At 25.8% G+C, this 27,748-nt stretch overlaps 1 protein-coding gene across 1 annotated transcript; it reads right to left on the reverse strand.

Annotated features, from left to right (window-relative positions):
• Nucleotides 1-1,407: 1,407 nt before the first annotated feature.
• On the reverse strand, nucleotides 1,408-24,511 carry LOC129963396 (uncharacterized). Its single transcript, XM_056077745.1, has 8 exons — nucleotides 24,396-24,511; nucleotides 21,391-21,631; nucleotides 20,000-20,131; nucleotides 15,906-16,018; nucleotides 11,535-11,755; nucleotides 9,622-9,790; nucleotides 7,374-7,453; nucleotides 1,408-3,355 (listed from the first exon to the last, which is right to left on the reverse strand). Exons 2-8 carry the CDS (start codon nucleotides 21,621-21,623, stop codon nucleotides 3,035-3,037), a joined length of 1,269 nt encoding a protein of 422 aa, XP_055933720.1. The 5' UTR covers nucleotides 21,624-21,631; nucleotides 24,396-24,511; the 3' UTR covers nucleotides 1,408-3,034.
• Between the last annotated feature and the right edge of the window lie 3,237 nt (nucleotides 24,512-27,748).

Here is a 27,748-nt window from a genome sequence, read left to right on the forward strand (position 1 = left end):
AACTTAGTTAAGAAATTAGCATACAGAGAATAAAATACACTAGATCATTTCAAAATAAAATATGAAATTTTCCCCATTACAAAATCAATTCTCCTAACATAAAATCTTATTAGAATTAACTATCTCTTATAGCATATTTTATAATGAATTTATGTTTCTGGTTCTGATATTTTAACATACTCCACTTTGATAAAAACAACAATATATAGTTCAGACATTTATATCTGGCTTAATTACAAGTTAAATATTTGCATAAATTTTTGTATTTAATAAATAACAAAAATTTCTTAAAAAAATAAGTTGCATTTTTAATACAATGAATAATCTCAGTCCATAACTGACATAAAAACACACACACATTAAAATCAGCAATTGCAAGAGAGAATTTCAAAAATTCTGCATAAAATTTTTTAAAAAATTATTTAAAACTTCTTATTTACTTAAACAAAATCATACATTCATTGTCAAACAAAATCATCATATTTTTCAAATAAAAAAATGCAGCACGCAGTAAGACGTTTTAAGCCTATTTCCCATTTATAACTGCTTTTAAAAATAAATTAGGGATCTCAACTTGAGAAGCTTTTAAATGAATACAAAGATTTTTACAAAATAAAACATGCCAATAGGATATTAACTAATGATAAATAAATATATCCAATACTAGATGAAATTTCTAAGCAGATTAGTTGTTTATATTCGCATCCAGGAATATTTCATAACATTGTTAAAGAACTGAAATCATATTATTAAATTTTTTTAACTGAAATTTCACAACATGTTGAAATTTACAATTAAAGATAACTACAATTTGCAAATTACTGAAAAATAGTAAAATTATTCAAAATAAATGCAAAAATAACTAAGCCATAAGAAAAAAATAATTAATTGAAAATTTTTTTATTTCCACAACAATATGGCTCTAATAAAAACATTGAACTACCTTGTGAATGAATGTTCACTTCTGTATTTTTGCACATTTGTCAATACAATTAAATATTTACAGAAAAAAAAAGAACATTTTAAAGAAAGTTATGAATATGCTCTTAACATGACAAAAATGTAGCATTAATGTAATAAAATAAGTTTCTAAGACAAAGAAAAAAATACACTAAAAATTATGTCATTTTCTTTTTGTTATGCAAGTTATTTATATTTCCAATTGATCAATTGAAATGATGTATAACTTAAATTAATGTGGTTTCAATTCAAAAGAATAAATTTCATGCCGAGACATACATATATTGAAATAATCCGATTTTTTCTCTTTGTTCATCTTTGAAGGAATAAGAATTTATTAGTATAGGACCCAAAAAATTTCAGAATTCTAATTTGAAAAACAGAACAATATCTTTCTAAAAAAAAAAAAAAAAAAAAAAAGGAGTAAAGTTAAATTCATGTGCTGTGTCTGAATGTGATAAGTACTATAATATATTTAGAATATATTAACTGCATTTAAAAATAAAACAATTTAAATCGTTTAGAAATAGCCTGTTTCACACTTAACTAAACAATGAATCTAATTTATTAATTTTTCCTCATTGAAGAATGGGAAGGATAATTACAAATGGATCCTAAAACTTCATTACTAACTAAAACTGCAAACTAAATGATGTGTTCTTATCATAAATGAGCATAAATGTTCCTCTTCAGAAATGCTTTCTTTCTTATCTTTGTATTCAACTAGTACAAAAATGCAATCTCCTTTATTTCATAAATTATATTTTCCCATTTTATATACCTATATATAATTTCTACAACTTAATTTTTAAAAATTACAAATAATGTAATTGACCAAGCATTTAACTATCTAAAGTAATGCTAGTTTGATTAGCATTATTTATAATTTAAAAAATAAAACTAATGTTAGTTAACTAACTAGAATTCTGCTATAACCATTTTCCACCCACAGATCTATAAACATTATTTAATATCACAGAATATAGCTTTCAAACAGAACTATTGATAAAAACATGTTACCTATGAAGTTATCAATTTGTGCGTGCATGTATTTCATGAAAAAGTTCCACAATGGATATATTTGATTTTGATAAACTGCTGAATTATGCGATTCAGCACAGAATGGCATTTTTTTTTTCAAACAATAATATGAACTGATTAAAGTTAAAGTAGAGTAAGTCATTTTTCAAAAAAGGTTAAATTTAAAATCCTAACTAATGCCTAAATTACAATTCAACTTCTAAGTTAAATTAGACCCACAATACACTTTAAATAATAGCATTAAAATACTCTTGCTCCTGAATAAATCATTAGCTTTCACGATATCTGGAAGGTCAAGAAAAAGTAACTTACACTACTGTAATTTTAGCCATCCATATCTGTATCTAACTATGAATTTATAAGAGAAAAAAAACCCCAAACAATACACAATAATATCTAATAAGTAAGAGATTCTGTAAATTTTATATAATAGGCATTAGAATTAATAATCTGCAGAGTAAAAAAAATGTTTATAATACTTTTCAATTTGTTCAACAACAGTCAAAACATATAATAAAAAACACTTTTCTGTTTAAAAGAGTTACTAAATTGCACCTATTTATAAGTACACTTATGCTGCAAAATATGCTATAATACAGAATAATACAATACAGAATCTATATTTAGTGCATTGGCATATATTTTAGTAATTGATACATTCTTAGTCATAATACACTAACTGTTGTTGAGTTAATGGAAAAGTACTTTTTCTGCAGAAGCTAATTCATGAATTAATCTAAGTATAAAGCAGAATGTGTTTGTCTTATAGTATTTCGAAATCTTAATGCCTTTTTAAAAAAAAATGTATGAATAAGCACCAATTCTTAAAATACTTAAAAATTGAAGGAAAAAAAAAAAAGCATAAAAATGATTTAATGTATGGAATTTCTAAGAAAATTCTAAATAATTCCATTTCACATAAAATTAGACAAAATTTTAATCTTTGGAAATATAATATCATATAGAGATGATTTATTTACAATATGGTAGTGAGGTTTTTTTTTTCCCCAGCATAACGCATGATACTTTTCACTCAGGAATTAGATTTTGCCTGCCATTTTAATTGAATACTTCGAATAATTTGTTTTAGGGCAAGGTCTATTTCATTCTCGTCAGTGTCATTAGCTTCTAAAAATAATTTTTCAAATGTCACAAGAGTGCTAAAATTTGCATCTGGATATTTTATATTAAAAATAAAATAACTGGCAACTAAACACAATATAGCTTCTTTAAAGTCTGAGGCTTCACAAAGCATAATATTTTCAACATAGATCCTAAATATATGTTGATCAAAATACAGATCATTCTGCTTTGCATCACATTCAATATATGGGAAATCTCCAGGATTGACATTCTGAAATAAAATAAACGAATTATAACCTAAAAAATAAATTATATAGATATTAGATATTGCTTAATTTTTGTTAATGAGAATTTTAATTAAGAAATAACCAATATTAAATTCTTTGCTATTAATTAAAATGGTATAAATCATACAGTGTATTAATAAAATAACAAATATCAAACTATACAATCAATGGTTTCATTAACAAGTAAATCTAATGATATGATATAAAAAGATTACACTACAACATAAGACCAATTTTAATAGATAGAATAAAATTTGCAGCAAGAACTGACCAATGGTACAGATACATATTAATACTTTAAAAAAATAGACATTAATAAAGAAATAATTCACATCCTAAGAAACACAATCATGGTATTCTAAACATTCCAATAATTGAATGAATTTCCAGTAACTTTTAATACATAATTTATATAAGTAGCTAATAAACTGAACCAAATTTTTTCAATTGCTACTCTTTAAAGAAATATCTCCTCATAAATCCATAGAATTTACTAGAATCTATAAATAGAAAGAAAAAAAAAAGGAAGGTTGTAGTTTTTAGAATATAACCAAGATATTGAAACTCAACAAATCTTCTCATATTATATCTATTACTAGATGGTACCCTGTGCGTTGCTGCCGCAGAAGAAATAATTTTGCAAATATAGTTTGAAATTTGAGATAGTTATCTTGTTTAATTAGGAATGATAAAAAGAATGATATTTATTTTCTTATCGACAATGAATACATCCATTGAAATCTAATTATATATAAAGGAGAAGTAAAAATAATATTTATTATATTTTTTTGACTACATTATTCAAGTGCTTTAGGATAGACAATATTTTTTTTGTTTTTCTGCGTTCAGCAAAAACAAATAAATTTCTTGGCTGTCCGACTCGTGAGCATCCAACATACAACTGGCCATGTGAAAAACATGAATTTTTTAGGTTCCATCCACACACTTGAAGTAATTGACCTTGTGCCTTGCTGATGGTCATCGGAAATTCAAGTTGAATGGGGAACAGCAATCATTCAAAATCAAAGGGCACGTTGGTGGGAATAATGGAAATGTGTGGAATGAGCACTTCTTCTCCATTCGACTTTCTGTTAAGAATAGTTATCTCGATTCTTGCTGCATGCTGATCTTCTCATTGTGATGTGCATGGTCAGTTAGCACATAAATGCTGTCTTTTGATTCTTGCCACATGTTGATCTTGAGATTCTGAAGCATATGAATTCGCAATTCATAAATGATCTGTATCATTGTTCACTTGTATTTCCTTGTTTGTTTTAGAAGCTTGAATTCGCTTATTTCTATGTGCATCACTGGTAGATCTACTAATGATGAACATTTGGGGAGGGGCATATTTTTTGAAGAAGCATTCAACATGATATAAATTTATATAACAGAAATATTGTTTGTTGATTCATTGAATAAATAGAAAAATTACCATTTGCACCGAAAAATTTTTATTATACATAACTTACCTTGATCAGCATTAATAATTCTATTTTGTATGTATGAGATAAACTTTGAATAATATGTGCAGTTTGCCACAGCCAAAATATTTTACATGCTGAATGACAAGAGCTAATGTAGATGACTATTCATTAACAAAAAGAAAAAAAAAATTAGCTCTTACACTAATTATAGTTGATTTTATTTCACTCACATTGATTGGCATTGATGAAAATAATTTTATTTTGTTTGATATATGTGCAATTAAATTTCAATGATATGTGCCTTTCCTGATCATCTTTTGTGAATTTTAAAATAATGTTGAATAATAGAAATGTTGTTAGTAAATTTCATTTCATTAAAAATAAATGCTAACAATTATACTATGCCTATAACCTTTGCACAAGTGCAAGCCACAAGTTGAAGGAGTTTTATTGCATTCTGATTAATGATATGTTAGTGCATAAAATAGGAACAAAGATTCACTTTTATATATTAGATACACAAGCACACATAATTCCTAAATAAACTACCACTGAATTGAGTTAAATATCACACTTATACTCTTAACCTCATAATAATTAATAAGTAATTTGCTTTGCAATGCTATGTAATCATATATGATACATTTTCATTGTCACCCTTACAATCATGTTCCTCTCCTCCCTTTTTTTGACATGGACCAATTTCTATTACGAAACTTAATTATGATGCATAGTTTTCAAGATTAGACATGTTAACAATCCACTATCAAGTTTATAGGTTCTTGACCAATTTCTATTCAAGATCTATTCATTGCAATCCAAAGCAGAGGATATAGATATATGTCAAGAATAAATTAAAGAGGAAGGTATTTTTAAAGTTATGTACACACCAGGTAACATTTAATGCAGTTAATTGCAAACTGCAGATATATTAAAAGGTTAATATATCTGCATCATATTACTATGAATATGTTTTATTTTCAAAAGACTGTAATGAAAACAGTTAAATGTCATTATGATGGCACTCTCATGGGGGAAAAATCTCAGAAATACATAACAAAACCTATAAACTTGATAGTGAATTGTTAACATGTCTAATCTTGAAAACTATGCATCATAATCAAGTTTCGTAATGAAAAATCAAGGAATTTTATTATATTTCCAATTAATGCAATAATGAAGGAACTTTGCTTTTCCATAAATGCTAATTAATCTTCATTTCCATGTTACATAATGGCTTACAAATATTTGTTAAATCTTATCTAAAATAAATCAATATATAAATGCACACAATTAGCAATTTAAAGAATGAACATACAGTTTAGAGTAGAACTGAAACAAATCTTAATAATAGAAATAAACAACTTTCTTATAAAAAAACGAATGCAGTGGAGCTTTGCTTAATGTGTAGAATATTTCCTGGATCTTATTTGCACTGCCAAAACTGACCTTCCTTGCCATTAAGAGAAAACTTTTCTTCCCCCATGGTAATATAAGACAATAAATTCCATTCAAAATGAAATACTGAATGAAATTTCTAATAGCATAATTTATTATTTATAATCATGCTTTTCTGTACAAGAAATTTGTCCAAAGACTGCTTTGGACAAAACTGTTTGGCTACACTTCAAAATTTGGCAAAAATTAGATGCGGCATAATTGTTAAATGAGTTTGTAACATGTATAATTACTGTCTTGTCAAGATGACACTTTTCAACATAAAATGTAATAATTCTCCACGCTTTCATCATCTCTTTTAGTTAAATAGAAGATTGTTACACTGTCATATCTAGTATTCCTTCCTTGCCTGACCAAATCTGCTACACAGCATTTTGCTGTTTGAATTTTCCAGCCATGTTCTTCCAATAGTTCATTGATGTTGAAACTAACCACTTCTAGACCCAAATTTTGGCCAATTGAAATCAATGAGACAAAATTTCATTGATTAACATTCCATTTGCTCACACCATTTTGAATCACATTTGACAATGTTGTCCAACCAAAGCCTCTACCATGTAGATATAAGAATTCTCTTCAAAAAAAGTGATCAGTACACATTGATGCAGCCTAATCTAGCATATAATATCATAGTGTCTAATTGCTATTCGTTCTGTGAAACATTACTCCTTCAGTGAATCACTTTTTTTGCATTTTATTTTGCTCATTATGCAAATCACTCTCTATATAAAATTTAACTGTAATTTAAAAGCAATAAATGAAGTTTGGGGCAATTCAAATCAATAGATATTTATTTAAAACTATAACCAAGTGATATAGTAATTTTAGTAATTAAGTTTTAAAAACTCTTAAGAAAAATAATATTTTCAAATAAGATTTTTAATTAATTGTTTTTGATAAAAATCTAAGTTTTAGAATCCAGCAAAAGAAAGTAATAATAATAAACTACTGCCTAGGAATTATATAAATTAAAGTGTATAATGATACAGAAAAATTATTAAAAAATAGTATATTAAATTTCAGTCATCTTAAAAATATTTTATTGCTATTCAAATAAGATTTAATAAAAATACATAGCATGAAAGGAGACAGAATAATAATAATAATAAAAGCTTACATTATCAATAAGTTTCAGATAGTTTCTATCTTCATGCACCAATGATGAAATCATGAGAAGAGCTCCAACATCTTGAGCATCTGCATAAAAATACAATCATTTTAAATAAATTTAATATAAAGAGTTTCCAAAAACACACAACTAATACAGTGAAAAATTGGAATTTATTTTAATTCCAATTCTTTTTAACTTTTTTAGTTGAATTTATTAATGCCATATATCTTGAAATCAATTTTTCTCGAAATTTCTATCAGTTAGCACCATTTTGGAAGGATAAAAATCAAGTTCAGAAAATATTAAAAATAATATATTAGTATCAATAACATGTATATGCACAAATTTTAAGCTCACATAAGAGAGTGAAAAAATAGGAATGAGATTGTAAAGAATAAAATATAAATGTCAAAATGTAATCTTTTAAAAGCTGAAACAAGTAAAGTTAAATATGAAAAGAAATGATAATACCAATATATAACTTTTAAGCTGCAAATACATTTGAAAAAATTAAATTAAAAGATCATTTAAAAAGAATACATAACAATTTAATTAGTAACAAAATGTATATAATACTTTCATTTTAATATACTCATTACAAAAATCATGCTAATTGTTTTAACATTCTAAGTGATATGATTTATAATTTTTAGCTCAGTGTTCAACCCAAAGAATTTATAAACAAATAATAATTGTCATAAATGGGAAAACCTCAAATACTTTACCTAAACTGAAATCCATACAAAAGTTCTTTTTTACAGATTTTTCATCTGTGATTCTCTAAACAATACATCACTAATTACTTAGTTAAAATGAATACCAAATACCAGCAATTTCTGAAGCTTGTAAATCGGTAATAAAATCAAGAAATATTCCCTCTTCTGACTAATAATTTATAAAAATAAAATTTCCAATTTCAATTCTTTTAAATATAAAAAAAGAGAACAATGTGCACATCATTTCTTCAGAAGAGATCATAAAATCATTGTGAATTTTAATAGCCACTACACTATTAACAATAAAATAAAAAAAAAAAATTATTCGAAATTGGGATATTTTTTTGAAGCTGCCCAAAGTAAATCAATAAGTCTTTAAAAGACAACAGCTTTTGGAATGTCAAAAGTTCAAATTTTATGACAGTTACAAAATATCCTGCTTTCTGCCATGTTTAAAATGTCTTGCTTTGAAAAACAAATGCAACATGCACAATAAATCATTATTCAAAATTCTAGTTCACACCCAATAAGCGTGTACAGTATTTAAATAAACCATAAGTTTTGAAGCACAGTATTAATTACACAGCACAGTATTAACACATTCCATTAATGTTTTATAAACATTAATGGAATATGTAACTTATTTAACTTGAGGACTTCTACAAAAGTGTATAAATAGTCTGCTTTGGCTTGGAAAAAAAAGGGGGGAAGCCAATTTGGTCATTTGGCGAGTTAAATATTTCAATCCTTTACATTAACACATTTTAAAGTTGAATTAAAAATTTTTCATTGATCATTTCATTTCATTCTCACTACTTCAAATAAAAATTATCTGAAAGTTCTTATGCATTAATCTTGGACTTTTTGAACTTTAAAATTTCACAATCTTATAATCTTTATATATGAATGAAAAATTTTGGATCTTTTTTAAAAAAATATTATTTGAGCTTAAAACCTTTTTTTTAACATAAACTGTCATCTTTAGTACCAATGATAATTCTAAAATATATTTAAGCTGCTTGTCTATTATCCCCATGCCAGCAATTATTTGCAACAGATATGCTAGTTGATTGAATATATTTGTTAATAACTTGTGGTTAATATACAAATAACATTTTATATGACAAATAAAATATTTGTTCATTTATATATCTATATTTTTAAAAAAATGTTCAAAAATCAAATACCTAAATTTATATAAATTACCCTACATTCAATTGAGAAGTGCAGTTTAATAAAAACTGATCTATGTATTTAAATATAGCGGTTTCATTTTAGATTAAACATGCACTATTTTTTAAATTCTTTCCTTTTGGAAATTTTTTGCACTATTTTTTTTTTCTATTGGAATTTAAGACAAAATTAAAATGATAACATTCATATGATGCAATACTTTCAGAAAATTTTGGAACTTATGAAATAATATATTAATAAATATTACTCAATCATTCTTCACAAATATTCTAATGCATAAATCTTAAATACAGATAAATAAATTCTTTCATAACCTGAAAATAAATTTATGAAAATTGACTTACATTTCTTTTGTGCAACAGTTTTAAATGACTTCATTTTGCTTTGTGTGGTGAGTAAAAGAGGATCATCATCTCTTGTAATGCTTAATATATGAGGAGAATATTTTTCAATATTCGCAATAAATTCAGTACATTTCCCATCATAAAAAATTCGATCTAGTTCATTTCGGACCTAAAGCAAAATTGAAAACTTCGTTATTCGCTTCAGGGAAGAAACAGAAAAAAAAAAAAAAAAAAAAACCCAAACCATATATTTTTTAAATTTGAATTTCAACAGGAATGCATAATAATTAAAAAAAGATCGTATCCAGTAAATTAAATTAAAACAAAGCCCTAATTTTAAATTACACTGACTACTTGGGTATGGAAATTGGGTTCTAAATTGCATCCAGTTTAGTTCAATCAGCTTAGTATCCAAATATGAAGATGCATGGCAGTTATTTTAAAATGCTTATTGTAAATATGAGTGTTATGTATGAAAGTAGCAGCATCAGCTTTCTTTTTCACACAATAACAGCAAAAGGGTATTTGATTCACCCAGCTAGCTTGGCCACATCAAGCTAATTTGTTGTTAAAATACATAAGGGTCTTTTTTTTTAAATTCTAAATAAAAAAATTAAAACAGGAAGAAGAATAAATCTCCACAAACAATAAAGCAAATATATATCCTTGGGAAAATATTAGTTCCTTTCAAAGCAGACCACTAAATATAGAATTACTAAGTATGACATAGATAAACATTCATGGGTAGAAATGTGCACAAAACATTTCCTTTTTTTTTTTTTTTTTTTTTTTTTTGCAATTGATTAATGTTAAGTAAAATTTTAGTTTTCCTTGGCAATGTCTGGAAAAATGGTAACACTAAAATTGTTTTCAAGCAGTCTTAAAATTCAAAATATGTTTTTTTAAACTATACCACTTAAAATACTTTTATTTGAATTTTGACAGTTTTTAAAAATATTTTATGCAATATCTCCAATTATAATTTTCATTGATGCAATGAAATTTAATTTTTTTTTTTCATTATTTACACAAATTTTCTTTCTTTCCAATCTATGAAACAAGGAAATTATAATTTTGTGAATTTTTTATATACTTTTTGGAAAATTTATGACTTTTTACTCTCTTATTTAATTTCATCAAAAATTTTACAGAATTTGTCAATAAACAAAAGACAAAAACACTAAAATATTAAATTTGCAAACAATTTTTTTATTAGTTGGTTTCAAATTTAACTAACATAACAAAAGTAAAATCTATGAAACAAAGGTTTCGTATTAAGAATAAAATACATACTTTCATTAAAATGAAGGGAATCAATCTATAGCATATTCTACTTGAGAAATAAGGAAGTTAACATATCAACAAGTTTTAACATAACTAATGAGTATTTATTTGCAAGCAAATGAGACATAATGGCTCTTTTAGGGAGGATCAGGTACACAATAAGCAAAACAAATTTAAGGTTACTAAAATGCAATGTTTTAAATTTGATCATGGTTTGCTATTTGAAAAGATTGTGTAGAGAGAATAAGTAATATTAAATAATGAATAGTGATTTAATTATAATCAAACATAGCTAGTATTGTTTTTGAATTAGGAAATGATCAAAGTCATTTCGTATTTAGTAAAAATAAAGAAGTTTGTCAATTAAAATAAAAAGAAATATATGGTCCAAAGTATATGACCAGATTTCTTTAATGATAATCAGAAAGAAGAGGTGAGGATACAGATTTTGTATAACTTAAACATAATATGATCATGCTATTCATTTAAGATATCACCAAACTTTTTTTGAAATGAATGATTAGTCCATTAGAAAAAATAAAAATAAAATACACACTATGCAACAAAATCTATAATAATTTTCATTAATGAAATAAAATGCTACGTAGGAAGGACTTAAATATACTTACTTCAGCATTTGAAAATAACAGAGGATATTTTTCTTTCACAAATTTTGCAAAGGGGCATTTTATTAATATGAAGTTACGTCGTTCATCAAAACTTTTTAACATTAGATCAGTAGCTATTGCGGCATCAATTTTATCAGCAGCAGCCAGTTTTTTACTTTGAATGATGATATCATTAGCTGTTATTGTAGAATTGAGAGAAGGTTTGTAATTTATTAGTTCATCTGGAAAGACAAGCATAAAGTGAAAGACAATATTGCATTTTATTATATATATATAGTAGTGATTACAAATGATGCAGATTTTGAGAGAGAAGAGAAAGAAAAATTCTTTACTTCAAAAATTTAAGAGAATGCACATTTTTTCAAGCATTGTTTGATAAAGGTATGCCATAGAAAAAGAATATTTCATGAATTTAGAACCAATATTTTAATAATATAGAAACAAATTCACTGACTGTTTCTAGCCAGAATTCCAATATCAAACAAATGTTGATTTATTTGCTACAGTAAAATAAGAATATTTGTTACTTTTCTGAAGTATATTTGTGACAAAGTTGGTGATATTTCAAGACAAATTTGTTGAAAGATTGATATGAAAAAGACTGATCAATATGAACAACCTATACAAATCACATCAAGCAATTTTCAATATTGAGATTAAATCCAATGTGTATATGCATGATTCTGCAGTATGGTGTATCCTTACTATTATCAATAAAATGTAAATTACAAATTATCAAACCTGCAGTAAATAATAGGAAAAATAATTTTAATTAAAAGTACAAAAAATAAATTCAAACTAAGAAAATTATGGAAAAAAAAAACCCTACTAAGAAAGAAAGCTTTTTTTATTATTATTTATTTGTTTGTTTCATTTCAGCTGATCACACAGATAAACTTTGATCTCTGAGGATAATCATAATCCTGCACAATTGAAATTGATTTTCTATTTATTTTTATCCATTAAAGTATGATGTCTGAAACTTATAAATATGATCTTAATTCCTTAATCATTTTACTTTTTTATTATGATTAGATGATTCCTTTCATTTCAGAAACTTATGGACTCTTATTATATAAGTAAAATTTCAGATTTATTTATTCAATAAGCATCCATAGAATACTTACGATGCTAGTAGATTATATGGGATTTTTGCTTTTAATTATGGGGTTTGAATAATTTAATTTCTGATCAAAAGTTTAAAAAGTGATAATTCAATACCTTATGGCATATGGTCATGACAATCAAAAGTTGAAAAAATTGATTTTTTTAAAAGTATAAAATATTTGCTTTAGTAAAATGATTGATTTTTTTTTCTTACTATTTTATATTATACAATTATATAGCTTTTATGAACATTTGAATTATATTTTTAGCCAAATATACAGATACAATTTCCCTTTTGGTATTTAAATGAAATAAAATAGTTGATAAAAAGAATAATAATAACCCATACTTAGCATTAAAAAATGGTTATTTGAGTACCATCAAAGAATTTAGACTGTTAAAAATAATAATTTTAAAAGATAATATGCATGTGCAGATGGACAAAATTAATTTGATTTCTTAAATCGTGGTCATATTTCACAAAAATGAGTTTTTTGCACAACTATGTGTATTGTGAAAATGATAAAAATGTCATTAAAGCTTTTCTTAATTACTTCAATTGTGAATATAAGTCAAAGCAATGATTCAGAAAAAAACATTAGAATTAGGAACAATTGCATCAGCAATTTTGTTAAAATGACACTGTTACTTTTAAAGATGTTGTTTTAGCAGTTAAAAGCCCACAATTTTTTTTTAAATAGCTAGAGCTAATCATTTCATAGCTTTTATTATTAAAGAGCGAGCAGAATTTAAAATTTTTCTCTTTTAGCAAATATATATATATAATTTTATATGAAAAACGTAATACACTGTAAAAATTATAACCCATTACATTTTTAAATCCTTTGCATAAAACATTTTATATCAAAGCAATAAAAAGTCTTATGTGATATACTTAATTTCCTCATTTCAACAAGAATTCATTTCAAAATGCTCAATCATAACAAATTTATTTTGTAAACAAAAAAGGCTATCTCCTCATTTGAAAATAATTATCAATTTGATATTATTTATACTGATTTTCCTAGGCATTTTGATTCTGATTATTTCAGTATTCTTTTAAAGAAATAGAATACTACTGGTTTCCTATATTTCCATATTAATTTTAATATATGGGTTTATTCTAATTTAAGTAATTTAAAGTTATATGTTTGTTTTAATAATGCTATTTCTCACAAGTTTACAAGCATTTCTTGAATCTTGCAACCTCTAACTTTGGATCTTATCTTTTAATTTGATTAATAAAAGATTCTTTCTATATTTAAAAAAATTCTGTATATGCTTTATTTGCTGAAAATTTGAAACTGTTTATCTTTCAGAGAGATACCACTCTTTTATAAAATGATCTGTTAATTTGTTTCTGTGATGCATAAAATTATTTCTGAATATTGATAAATGTAACATAAATGTAGATATTGTAAATGATATAATAATAACTTCAGTTAAGAAATTAATAATTTATAAAAAACAATCTCAATGAATAAATAGTTTTAATGAATAAACAGTTCATTTCACTTTGAAAATGATATCTGTGCAAAAAGAAATTTTCAAACTACACAACACAATCTACATCCAATGCTCGCAAAATATCTAGAAAAGTGCACATTTTTTTTCTAGTTAAATGAATTGTATAGCAATAAAGTTCAAAAGTGAATTTAGGCCTAAAAAACTATTTGAAAAAACAATCATTGAGAATAAAAGACAGATACATATTTAATAAAAGAAAATTTTTATTGCATAACAGCGATCAATTCAAATGAAAGAACAAAAGAGAATTTTGTAAAGAGAGGTGTAAAAGAAAAGAGAAAGACAAGTGTAGAAAACAAAATTAATTTATTATAAAAAGTTAAGTATACTCATAAGTACTTTTAGAACTAATCGCCATGAAGTTTCACGTAGTTGTCACGTTAGTAGATCAAAATTCCTATAGCCTCTTCTGAAAAAGTTAGCCACATGAAATGGGTTTTAAGTCTTTTGTAGACTAGTTTATTTCATTTCATAGGATTATAACATCCTTTATTTTTTTTAAAATCATTTGAACAACTCACTGAACAAGATTTTCTGTTGCAATAGTCTTGCACCTATGTGCACCTTTAAGGAATATGTGACTTAGAGTCGAGTGATTTTCATCCCTTCCCTGAATTGATTAAGATGCCAAAATAACAATTCCCAACTAAAGAAAAGTTTCAAAAGACTTTTGAAATCTATAATGCGTTCATTAACAGTAACTTTTTTTTTGAAAAGATATAGGAAACCTGATGCACCAATGTAACAAATGCCTGAATTTTCAGACTGATTTTGTCAAAAAATTATCAAGGTTGTACAATACTTTAGATAATTAATTCCTTTTGTTCTTCGCAAAATGAACATGCTCAAAAAGAATTCAGTTTATTTTTAGTTAAAGAGATATTTCAAAACATAGATTATACATTTAATTAAAATGAATGAGCATTGAAATTCATAAGACAAAGCATCCATTATACCAATTAAGGAATCACTGTTGTTCTGCACTTAGCTTACCAGTTAGATCAACATCTCGTGTTTTGGAGCTGTAAGAGGTGTTTTTAGGACAGATTTCGAAACATAGTTATATAACTTAAGCTGCCAATCCTCCTCCAATCTCTTGCACAAAGCTAATGTGAAGATATTTGGCACTAAAAAATTTAGATGGATCAGGCCACAATAGCCTCATCTGAAATCAATATAAAGTGCAAAAGTGACATTAATCAACCAACCTCACTTGTCTAGGAATCTTGAATTTAGTTTAATGAAGTTGTCATGGCTATCCCATGGAAACTGGAGTTGGAATCTTAACAGCCAATATTAGTCATTTCCCAATCCCTCCAGCAAGAAGTGTGTTTGATTATCAGAATAAAAGGAATTTAATCTCACACTATTACTATTCCCACCAAGGTACTGAGAACCTGCTGGCCTATTTATAAACTTCTCATCAAAACAAATTTCAAATAATTTGGAAATTTCACAAACTAACTTCGCTATCAGTTTTGATAAAGAAATTTGAGCTCTCTAGTTAATTGCTTGAATAGAAATAAAGAAAATGAAAGAAAGAAGAAATTGAATTCTAAAAATCAAATAATTGGTGCAATATCAACAAATTGTTCTTAAATAAGACCAGAAAGATTATTTAAGACATAATAAAATTTGAAAAAATTAATTAAAGAAATTAAATTTGAATACTCTAAATTACATTCCATATAACTTCCACATTCATTAAAATTTGATTTTATAACTAAAAAAACATACCTGTTTGAGTAGAAGTTACTCTAGTAGCAATAAGATTAGCTGCATCAACCTGCACTTTACGATTTTTCATTTCTGGACGAACCAAATCATCTACACTCTTTCGTTTCAAAGAACTAAAATATTTAAAGAGCATTTATGTTTTTGGTTTAAAACCTTATGCATATTTTATTAAATACATACAAAAAAAAATAAAAAAAAAGACACAGATAATGTTCTTTGCACAGATATTTTAAAATAAATTAAAAATTGATCTTTTAAGTCTAATAATTTAAGTTAACTGATCTAAAGATATAAAATCAATCTAGCATTAAAAATTAACAAAAATAATAATAATCTGCAAATGGAAAAAGAAATAAATTATATATATATATATATATATATACGATTTCCTTAATCTTGTTTCACAGTAAAATGTCAATAAATTAAGACGAACACCAATATTTAAGCATGATTAGATTATAATAAAAATTTTTTTATATATTTTATATTTAAAGTTATACTTATTATTATATAAAAAGTTATATTCTTTCAAAATATCCATAATTTTGAATGTATATTGTTCATTATCTTGTATATAAAAGGTGTTCCAAAAGGTTCGATGACAGATACTGTCTAAATGGCAACAAAATCCTCCTACAATAAAAAGTTATAAAGTTTTTAAAATACAAATCAGAAGTTTTCTCTTCTCGCATTTTCTCATGTTAAGAAGGGAGCCACTTAATATGAGAAATAGTAAAAAAAAAAAAAAAAAAAAAAAAAAAAATTATATTTTTGAAGTGGCAGCACAATTTATTTCACTTTGTGGCGAATTGTGGTTCAACCAATATCTATTGATGTTGCTATTCCCTGTAAGGGCGAAATTGTAATTTATGCGTAGTTTTACAATTTTTTCTGAAATGGTAACTTTTCTTTATTTCACAAGATGTGTTATAGGATTTACAGTACACACATAAATGAGTCTTTCTTTTCCTTCCTTCCTTTTTTTTTTTTTTTTTTTTTTTTTTTGTATCAAAGCTTACTACTACAGCCATTTTTAAGACAGAAAATATTGTTCCTTTTGGTAAAATGTACTTGAGCCAAGTTACGAAATTTAAAATCAAACTAGAGAATATGCACCATACTTTTACTGGAGTGCAAGATTCATCTAAATTAATAACCTTATAACAATTACAACAGTACATTTCTTGAGCTGGACAAATTTTATGTAGTGAATGGATTAATAAAAATTGTATGTACTCTACCAATGTTAACATGAGAAAGAATTTTCAACACATTGCAAATTATAATTATGATTCAGAATACGTTTCAAAGCCTCATGATTTCAGGAATGCATAGTAGCAGATAAGAAAATTAGATTTCGAATATACAGTAGAAAAGTTTGATAAACTGTAACCAAAAAATAAAACTCCATTACATAATGCCATTAAGGCCTATTAGGCCATTAGTGTAGCTTATGAAGTTAATCTTTTGTGTTTATATCTGTTTTGTAATATATTTATTATAATTTAAAAGTTGTATCTATTTAATAAAAAATGGATCATTGGATATTTGAGAATGGATGCAAAGCTGCATTATCTATTTATATATAATCTGCATTATCTATTTATATTTAAATATATAGCACAATCATGATAAGCATTCTAATATTCTTATGCTATCATACATATGAATATATATTATTATTTATATGTTATGCATATGAATGTAATAAGAAAAACATAAAATATTATTGAAAAATAGTTACTGAGATTAAAAATAACATCTATTATCATAATGTTATAGGCTTACATAATTTATTATTTGATTGTCCGATCTTATATCTGTGTTTCGTTAGAGCCTGATTCAAGTTCAAAAGACTCCAATTAAGAGTTATTCAAAATATAAGAATTATGCGATTTAAAGTAACTTAATTAATAGCAGGTATAATTATTTCTTTTGAAATATATTTAGCCAGAATGATTTTATTTTATATTTATATATATATTATATAATGATTTATATTATAGAATGATTTTATTTTATATTTATATGATATATAATATATTTAGCCAGAATGATAATCTACATTTTTAAAAATTCTACAGATTTTGATAATATTTTTAATACCCAGTTCACTCAAAGGGCTAAATAGTTGGGAAATAAATAATAACCATCTGACAAAGATTTGAGATGACCACCATTACAATCCTCTCCCTTACAGCAGGTTCTGCCCCTCAGTTAGGCAAACTCAAACACCACTCCTGATTATATTTTGGTGAAATTTAATTTATTTTAATTTATCATCAATTTTTCCATAACAGACACACCTATAACTATATTATGAGTACCAATGAGATTTAATTTACATACAGAGAATATGTCTTATCCATCTGCAATAGGAACTCATTAATACGGGAGCAAATTTTTTGGACTGAGAAAAATACAATTCTCAAAATTACTAATCACTAACATATTCAATGTTTTATAATGCAATATAAGATTTGATCTGGAAACACAAATAAATAATATCCTAAGTTAAAATAACTAAAACACAAATATGTAATTTTTAAATTTAAGAAAATAAAATTCAGTATTTTAAAATTATAATACATATTTTAAGAAGTGGCAGATTTTGATAACATAGGGCCACAGCTGTTGTATTTATTTTGAGACTCCTTTAAGATAAACTCTATTGATGACTAGAAAGTAAAGTGAACAAAACTTATTTGTGTTTTTAAATTTGATTTCATGCTAATTTTCTAATATTCAATATTTGTGTAAAAACCACATGCCAGTGATTAATTGCCAAAGATGTCAGGTTAATCATTAACTACGAATGAACAATGACACATGGTAAAGTCATAAGTTCACCCATAACATGCAGTTAATATACAAATATTTGATATATGGTACATAATTTAAAGGCAAATTCTATATTTAATACAACTATAACTTTTATTTCTACTCATTTGCATAGCAATTGTAATTTATTACTGATATAGCTTACATTTATGTAATTTTTTTAACTACTTGGCATGTTTTGCACCACTGTATCTTGTATTTCACTCACTCACTCACGCATGCACACACACACACACTTTTATTTTTACAGGCCTACATATGAGAATTTTGCAGTTAATAAAATTAAATATACATTTGATTTTATTATTTTTAAGTGTTTATTTTCTTTATTTACAAAGCATCTTTCTTGCCAATTAAAATCAAAATTTATGAAGTCCAGTTTTAGTATCATATATACAAATATATATATATATAAATTTATTTGATTCTTTTATCAAAGTTGTCGAGTTTTTGAGTTAACATACTTACATGCATGCAAAATTACATCCAACTGATACAGATGAGCATTAAAAGGCAAATATTGGGAAAATCTGCACTCATTTATCTTTTTCCTTCCATGTAATCTTCTAGGCCTGGATAAAATTTTTCTTTTTCTTTTCTTTCTCATCAAATCTCTCCTTTTTCTGATGCATGTTGACTTATGTCATCATTAAGCAACAATGGGATAGAATATAAATTGTTTACATTCAACCAATCCTGCACATCCTCTTCATTATTTCATTTCATTTTTTAAAAAACCTTCTATGCCTAAATTTTGTATTTTAATTTATATCTTAACAATTGCTTTTGATATAATTAATTATTAAGTTTTGGATGCAAAATTTAATTTTATTATATATTTGTGATATTGTGTGAAAATACAAAAATTCAGTTCCATCGTCTCTTCTGAAGGAAGTCCAAAATTACAGAATTAATAAAAGAACTTTTAAGGTTGAACTTTATAGTACTTAAATATCTTTATAAGTTGATTTTATATATTAAAAATAAATTAGAAATTAAAAAGTTAAATTAATTCATATAAAAACCTAATCTGTTAAATGATAGAAAAAACTCTAATGGAACTTGAAATCTTGAATTGTGTTGAGGTGATATATAAAACAATACAGAACAAATCAGAAAGGCAAATTAAACTTAGTAAAACTTCTCAGTTTAGTATATTATCAAATAAGCAATTTGTCATTTCAATTATTTTTTAAAGTAAAGTAATTTTAAAGAATTAAAAAACTGTGTAAGAACTATCAATATCAACTCACGGATAATTAAAATCTTCCAGTAAATCAACAAGAAAAGCTCGTTCCAAACCAGTCAAAACTCTGTTATCTAAAAGCTTTTGCACCAATTCTTTTTTATCTGGTTGTTTGGAAGTAGATGGACCAGGAGAATGTCTGTAATCATATAAGAAAAAGAACTAAAATATAACAATGAAAGCATAATGTAGTTTTATCATCAATTTTGTTCCTAGTTCAAAAGTCCTCAGAACTATAACAAATTATTCAGCACAATATGCAAATGATTAAATGATAGTTATTTCACTGAGGAATTATAAGTGATATTAACGTTTTGTTATGTCATTTTCAAGTAATATTATAAGTAAATAAAAAAAACCTGCGAGCAGAAACATTTGATACATCATGACTCAATCTTCGGAATCTAAGTGATGATCCATTGTGGCTTACTTCTGCAGATTCGTGTTTAATTTTAATTTAATTAATATTTTAATTATTTTTTCAAATTTTTTTTAAAGACAGATCAATCTTGTCAACTATTTTAACTGAAATGAATTTCCCCATGCAACCTTGGATTTAATTTCAATTTATTTTGCCACAGGACAACAAGGCTTATATGCAGGGATAACTAATAGGAAGCATCTGTTTACAGAAGAACACAAGAGAAAAGTGTGAAAAGTTTTTTCCTCAGCGCATTTACTCAGATTATTATAGGGATTTCTTTGATGTGTCACTTAAGGAAAGGGAATCTGAAATATCTTTAGAGAGAGTGTCATGGGGATTAGAGATTTTTATCCCCACACTGGCACAGTGTGAGTTGTATATTCCTCAATTTTTTAAATGCCTGTTTAGTTAAATAAAGGTTCAATTTCAATCTGGAAATATGACTATTTTAGTAAAAAGATTTTCATTATAGATATTCACTTCAGGTCCTTGAATTCAAACATAAAATAAATACCCCAAATTTGAAGGGATATTTTTTTTAAAACTGAAATTTGATTAATTACTTCTGGCATTATATTGAGTTATAAATGTTAAGAATTTATAAATTATATTATACTTAAAACATCATAAGTAAGTGATACGCAAGCTAATTAAATTCATTCAAGTCTATATATAGCTATCGAGTACTAAAGCGACAGCTTTTTCATTAAGAATAAATTTAAGTATGCAGTTATGTGAAAAATACTTGCTGTTTTAGAAATCCATTTAAAAAAAAGGCACAGTAGTCACAATTTGTAGAAACATTGTGATTATTTAAAAAAAAAAGAAAGAAAGAATAAGCTAAAAATCCAGTTTTTATATAGATGAAATGAAATTTAAGAATATCCCTGATAATTATTTGAATGTAAAAATATTTCTCAAAGTTGAAATATTCTTTTGATACATACTGAATTTAAAAAAAAAAAAAAAAATACCTCGTGCCATTTAAGGCAGAAGAAACTTTTTTCTTGATTTCAACTTTCATCAGGTCTTTAAGGTCATAAATACCTATAAAGCTTTTATTCTTAGAATCAAAGATCTCTATTTCATCTTCTTTTAGGTTATATTTTTCACATACTTTTCTTAAGAATTCATTTTGAGATGCTTGGCATATGAAAGTTTGGGATCCATAAGTCACATGTATATGAAATTCTCTTTTGGTACCCATTTTGCAATCTAAACAAAAAATAATAAAGCAAATCATTAAAAATATGATTAATTTTAATAGATATTTTAACCCTCCAAGAGGTGAATACAGTTTTTTCTTACTTAGATGAAAAACATACCATTCATATTTATTTATGCAATTCCTAGAGAAAATTACTCTTTAATTTCACACAATTACAAAAAAAAAAAAAAAAAAAGCCAGTTTATCCATTCTGAAAGCTTATTTCTTAGATTTTAAAGTTGGAACCAAATTTTGGGGGTTAAATAACAAGTTGTTATTAATGAAAATTCATCCAATATAATATCTACAGTTATAATGCTTACTATTATACATTATTATATTACACATTATTAAGAGAATCTATAATCATTAAATATAACATTTCTACTAATATCAAAGAAGAATGTGTATACATGCTTTGCTCTACAAACCAGACCTTTGACATACTGCTATCAAATTTGGCACAGATATACCTTGGAAGGTGCAAATATGTACCTCAGAGAATTTCAATTAATTAATAATTGAAATTTCAGTGTTTTCCTATAATAATTTCTAAATACTCATATTGTTTCACAAAAATTGTTACATTGTTTCAAAATTTAAAAAAAATTATATTTTTAATGATGCCAACTAAATAATTGTGTAACATTTTTTTTCTAAAATTTGTAATAAAAATACGTTTGCATGCTTAATTGTTAAAACATATTATATTGCTTTCCTGAAATTCAAACTGTTTTCAATGTTTCAATCAAATATTTAATTGTGTGAGTTTTCTTCAATTGTAAAGAGCTAAGGAAGAATGACTCTGTAAAATATCTATGTAATTTGAAAAGTGAAATTGCAGAATCGCAAAAGTTAGAAGATTGATTAAGATATATGTCTACATTTAAAAGCAGTTTTTGGTTAAAATTCAATTTTTTTATTGTTTTATTTTAACACCCATTTATTTGGGTTTCCTAATCTGTGTTTGTTTTAATTCTACAATAAATAGAATCCAAGATATTTGATTTTTTTATAAACCATTGTAACTGATAACGAAACCGGAACCAATCAGAAGCTGAATGTTTTCCAACATTTTATTAAATACATGCCTCTCTGAGTTATAATTTATATTACAATATGTCCTATCAGAAAGCTACACATATTAGAATATGTTTTGAGTAGCTTTTTAGTCATCAAAAGGATTGGCAATTAATTACACCTGCATTTGATCATTGTTTATGTAAGCATTACAAAGCATTTTTGGTAAGACAAATGAAAACTTTAAATGCATTTTTTGAAAAACTTAGATTTTGTAAAACTTTTCATATGTAAATCATAAACTGCTTAATATAATTTTCAACAACGAATTTTTGTGAAATTTTCAATACAAAAATACTCTATTAACTATAGCTTTGTTTTGTTTATTCAAATTTTCATATTTTTCTATGCAAATTGACACATTTTAGAGTTGGCACAGATCCAGAATTTCCACAGAATTTCCTAACTGATATTTTTCATTATTTGCAATCGCACTAATCCAGAAAATGAACTGAAATAACTCATTAGAGAGATTTTTCAAAAATTTATCTTGATAGGTAGACAGATACTTTAATGCTAATATTTGTAATAGTGCTATGATGTCAAGAGACTGATAACCAATAGAAAGATTAATGTACATAATGAAGAGAACATATATAAGGCAATTAAACAACATGGCTTCAATGCTTGACAATTTGTTTGAATCATGAACATGAAAATATACCTAAATGATTTAACTGGAATTGAACATAACTAAAACCTCTAATGTAACAGCTGATTACCAAAAGCATCAAGTAAGTCAAAAAATGATACTTGTACATTAACTGAATACCATTGGCAAACATTAGATTAACTGCATGCTGTTGGCAAAAGTTAGATTAACTGCATGCTGTTGGCAAAAGTTAGATAAACTGCATGTCATTGACAAACATAGTCAATGGATTAATAATCACTAGGTGCAATAAACATGACATCTTTGGTGAAGCATTTTGGCACTTGCAGATAATACAAAGTACCCATAAAACAACTTCTTATTTACACCAATCTGACATAATAATTTATAAAAAACTGTAATTTTTTTTTTAAATATTATATACCAACTATTTTTATGTTTAAATTAAAATGGCATGATATATAATTTGGCATTAATCTCTGATAATAAAATTTTAATATTTAATAATTATAAAGAAGGAATTATGTAAAGGCTATTATGAAAAAATATATTATCATTAATTAATTTTAAAAAACACAATGCAAATAACTGTCATTACAAAAGGTGATGATAGGTTTTCATATAATAAATCAAAAATTGTTAACTTTTATAGAAAAAATGCTAATTCTTTTCTTTTTAGAAATACATTTAGATATATGGCTAAAAAAATTGATGTTTTCTAGCATTTACATGCAATTGATCATTCAATATTCCAATCAAAGAATGCCAATGTTTTCGAAAATAAATGGGAAGTATTTATTATACCTGATTTTTTCTCACCCCTTTACGATTAATAAATGACAAAATTATAAGGTGATGTTTTATTTCTCAATTTAATGTAAGCTCAACAATATTTTACTCCGACATATACGCAAAAAGTATTATTTACGTCAAAAAGCATCTGTTAAGCTCATAGCGAAAGAAATAAGAGCATGAAAACATTTGTGACACACACAGTTCCATAAATACATTTCAAAAAAATCAAGACTTTATAGTTATAGCCTATAATAATCACATCAATACAATATTAAAAATATTACCTTATTTTAGATTGGTAACATGATGACACGTTACAATGTACCAAATTCAAATAATACAAATTTGTTGTTGCTTGCTTTTCCGTCTAACGACAGGAATAGCTCGTAATGTTGCGCAGGCGCAGTCCCAGTAGCAAAACGTACTAGCTATGTTACGCGCCATTGTATTCGATTTTAAAATTACGTATCAAACGGCAAATACTGTCTACACTTTTGTGGACAGTTTTCCGTTTACACACGCAGGCAACCGTTCAAGCAAGATTTTCGTCATCATAGACTGTTTTCAACCGGCTTGAGAGTGTTGACGATGATGACGGAAAGACTGTTTGCAAACAAAGTTCAACCAATCGTGCAGGGCTTTGGTAGTGGCATAGATGCTAAGACTGGCGCGATTGACGCCAATATGAAACATTTGTAAACATATTTCCGAATCGCTCCTTCTCTGTAAAAAGACGGCAAAAAATGTTGTATGGTTGTGTGAAAAAAAGTGGGTTTTGATCGGCTGTATTCATGAAAAGCCTGCTGTTTGGAATCCACTGAATATTCATTATTAAAAAAAAAAAAAAATGCTATACGTAGAAATTCATACAAAAATTATCAGAAGTTGAAGAGACATTGACACCAGTAGATAGTCATCAAAACCAAGAAAATTTATTTTCAGAATTAAAAAAAAAATATTAATGTGTATGTGAACTGTATTTGATCAGATTGAATCTTTTTTAAATAATGGTAAAATTTTTTAATTTCTAAAATATGTAATTAACATCTTCCCTACAATTAAAAAATTATTTAACTCCTATGCTATTGTGAAAGTAAGGATCAACCACTGAAATATTGTTCAGCACATTATATAGTACATTGAGGGAATTGCAGAATATGAATGATTCTGTTATTGTTTAATGTTTTAATTTAAAAACAATAGTGAAGTTATAGCAATAGTTTTTAAACTTAATTGCACATCCAACCACAAAAGCATATTTCTGCGTTAAATTTGATTTTCGCAATTTAATCTATAAAATACCAATACAGGCACATTATGCAATTATTAGATTCTTTTTTGCACATAAACCTGTCATTATTACTGAAAAATTAACAAAATTGATGGGACACCAATATATCCCAGGATTAATAACAAAAACAAAACTGTAACTAAAAATAAGTATAGCAAGTAAGAAAAATAAAAATCCAATATAAGCAGTAATATACGCAATGTATGAACAGGAATCCCACTAACGAAATGAGCAAACTATAGATATTCACAAAACAGAAAGAGCGATAAATTAACCATAAAGTACATATGTGTTTTTAGGTTACTATACAGCAAATCTCCACGTGACGTCACTACATACGTTTTTCCGTCCACGAAAGTGCAGACGGAATTTGGTCGCCTGATAAGAGCGATTCGAATACGGTGATTTGTTTATATATTTTATGCCCTGTGTTCAGGGACTGGCGGGAGCATATATATATATATATATATATATATATATATATATATATATATATATTGAGTGGGGAGGGGAAGGCAAACAGAAAAAAACCTCGTCTCTTGCAAGTAAGGATGGGAATTCAAAAAAAAAAAAAAGTTTTATGTTATCTAACTTATAATTGCTCTTGTGTATATCAAGATTAAATGTAATTTTTGATTACCTTTATTTATAACTTTCCGCCTTTGGCGACCAGCCGGTTCGCCAATCTTAATTCTTGTTAAATTTTTCAGTTAATTATTTTATGTAACTTACCTTTCAATAGTTTTTTCATTAAAATATTTTAAGCTTCAAATTTTGATAGTCATATTATTCACTCATATTATTTAAGTCATATTATTTGAGACGATCGATGAAGTGATCTAAAATCACCCGTTTTTATTGAAAAGTGATATTCAACTATTCATAAATTAGTCAGTTTTAGAGACTTAGTTAGTTGATTGGAGTGCAACTCTTTTTAATTAAGATATTAGAATCTTAAGGATTTTTTTAAAATATGATTCACAGAGTAGAGGCTTTAGACAAAAGCTAAACATGCGTCATTTATTTAAGCATTTATAGAATCAAATTACTTATAATATAATTATTTACTTCATTTAAATCATTTTAGTGCATGTATTACTATTAATAAAGGCTTACAAATTAGTCGTTGGGCCTTGGAGTAAAAGTATAGATTAAATCATGTTTACCTTAAATAAAGCTGATTTATTGAATTAAGAATACAGATATGATAAAAGATCATAGAAATCTTTACTTTGCATTTACTTTTTATAAAATATTCTACTCCATATTTATTTCATTTCTTCCATATTTATTTCTGAAAATTATATTTTATTTGAAACTAGCCGCCTTTGGCGACAAGCCGGTTCGCCAATCTTAATGCTCGTTAAAATTTTAATAATTAAATATTGTATGTAATTCCTACTTTAATAGCTTCTTCATCAAATATTTTAAAGCTTCAAATTTTTATAGTCATGTAATTCACTCATAATATTATAAAGGCCTTCAGTCATAACGTAATATGTATCTCTCTTTCTGTTAGCTCCCCTAGAATTTATGCTTTAAATTAAAGTGGAAAGAATTAATCTGCAATTAATATAATAATATTTTTTACTGAAACACAGCATTTTTTTAATAATATGATTACTGATAACAGAGTCACTGAGCGTTTAAACTTTATGGGCACTAAAGAATATCTTTCTTAATTTATGTAATATCTCAAGAATTTGTCAACAAAATTTTCTCAGATTCATCATGAACAGATAGATTAATGAACAATGTTTCATTTTAAATGCATTAAACACTAAGAAAATAAAATGAATCGTTTAAAATAATCGGTCTAAAACAGGTTTAAAAAAACTACTTAAAAAACGATGTACTTAAAACTATAAGCATATACAAAAAAATATATAACTAACATAAATACAATTTAATTACAAAAGTACACAACTAACCTAAAAATAATTTAAATCATTGAAAACAGGTTAAAAAAAACTACTTAAAAAACGATGTACTTAAAACTATAAGCATATACAAAAAATATATAACTAACATAAATACAATTTACTTACAAAAGCATGCAACTAACCTAAAAATAATTAAAATCATCCGTTCATAACGGTTGTCATGGCAACAATCAGAACACAGTGCGCATGCGTGAATTTTCTTCTCCAGTTACGTTAACGCAAATGCGTGGCGTTACTGGCGTTTTTCTACGCCAGTTGGGGTAACGCTATGCAGATTATACATTTTTAATTTCCTTTATTCTGTGTTATTTTAATTCAAAAGTACTTCAGAATGAATCTGAAACATGGATTAATTAAAAATGTTTAATTTTAAATGCATCAAACATTAAGAAAATAAACAGAA

Source organism: Argiope bruennichi, chromosome 3 (assembly GCF_947563725.1).
Source record: "Argiope bruennichi chromosome 3, qqArgBrue1.1, whole genome shotgun sequence".
NCBI lineage: Eukaryota > Metazoa > Arthropoda > Arachnida > Araneae > Araneidae > Argiope > Argiope bruennichi.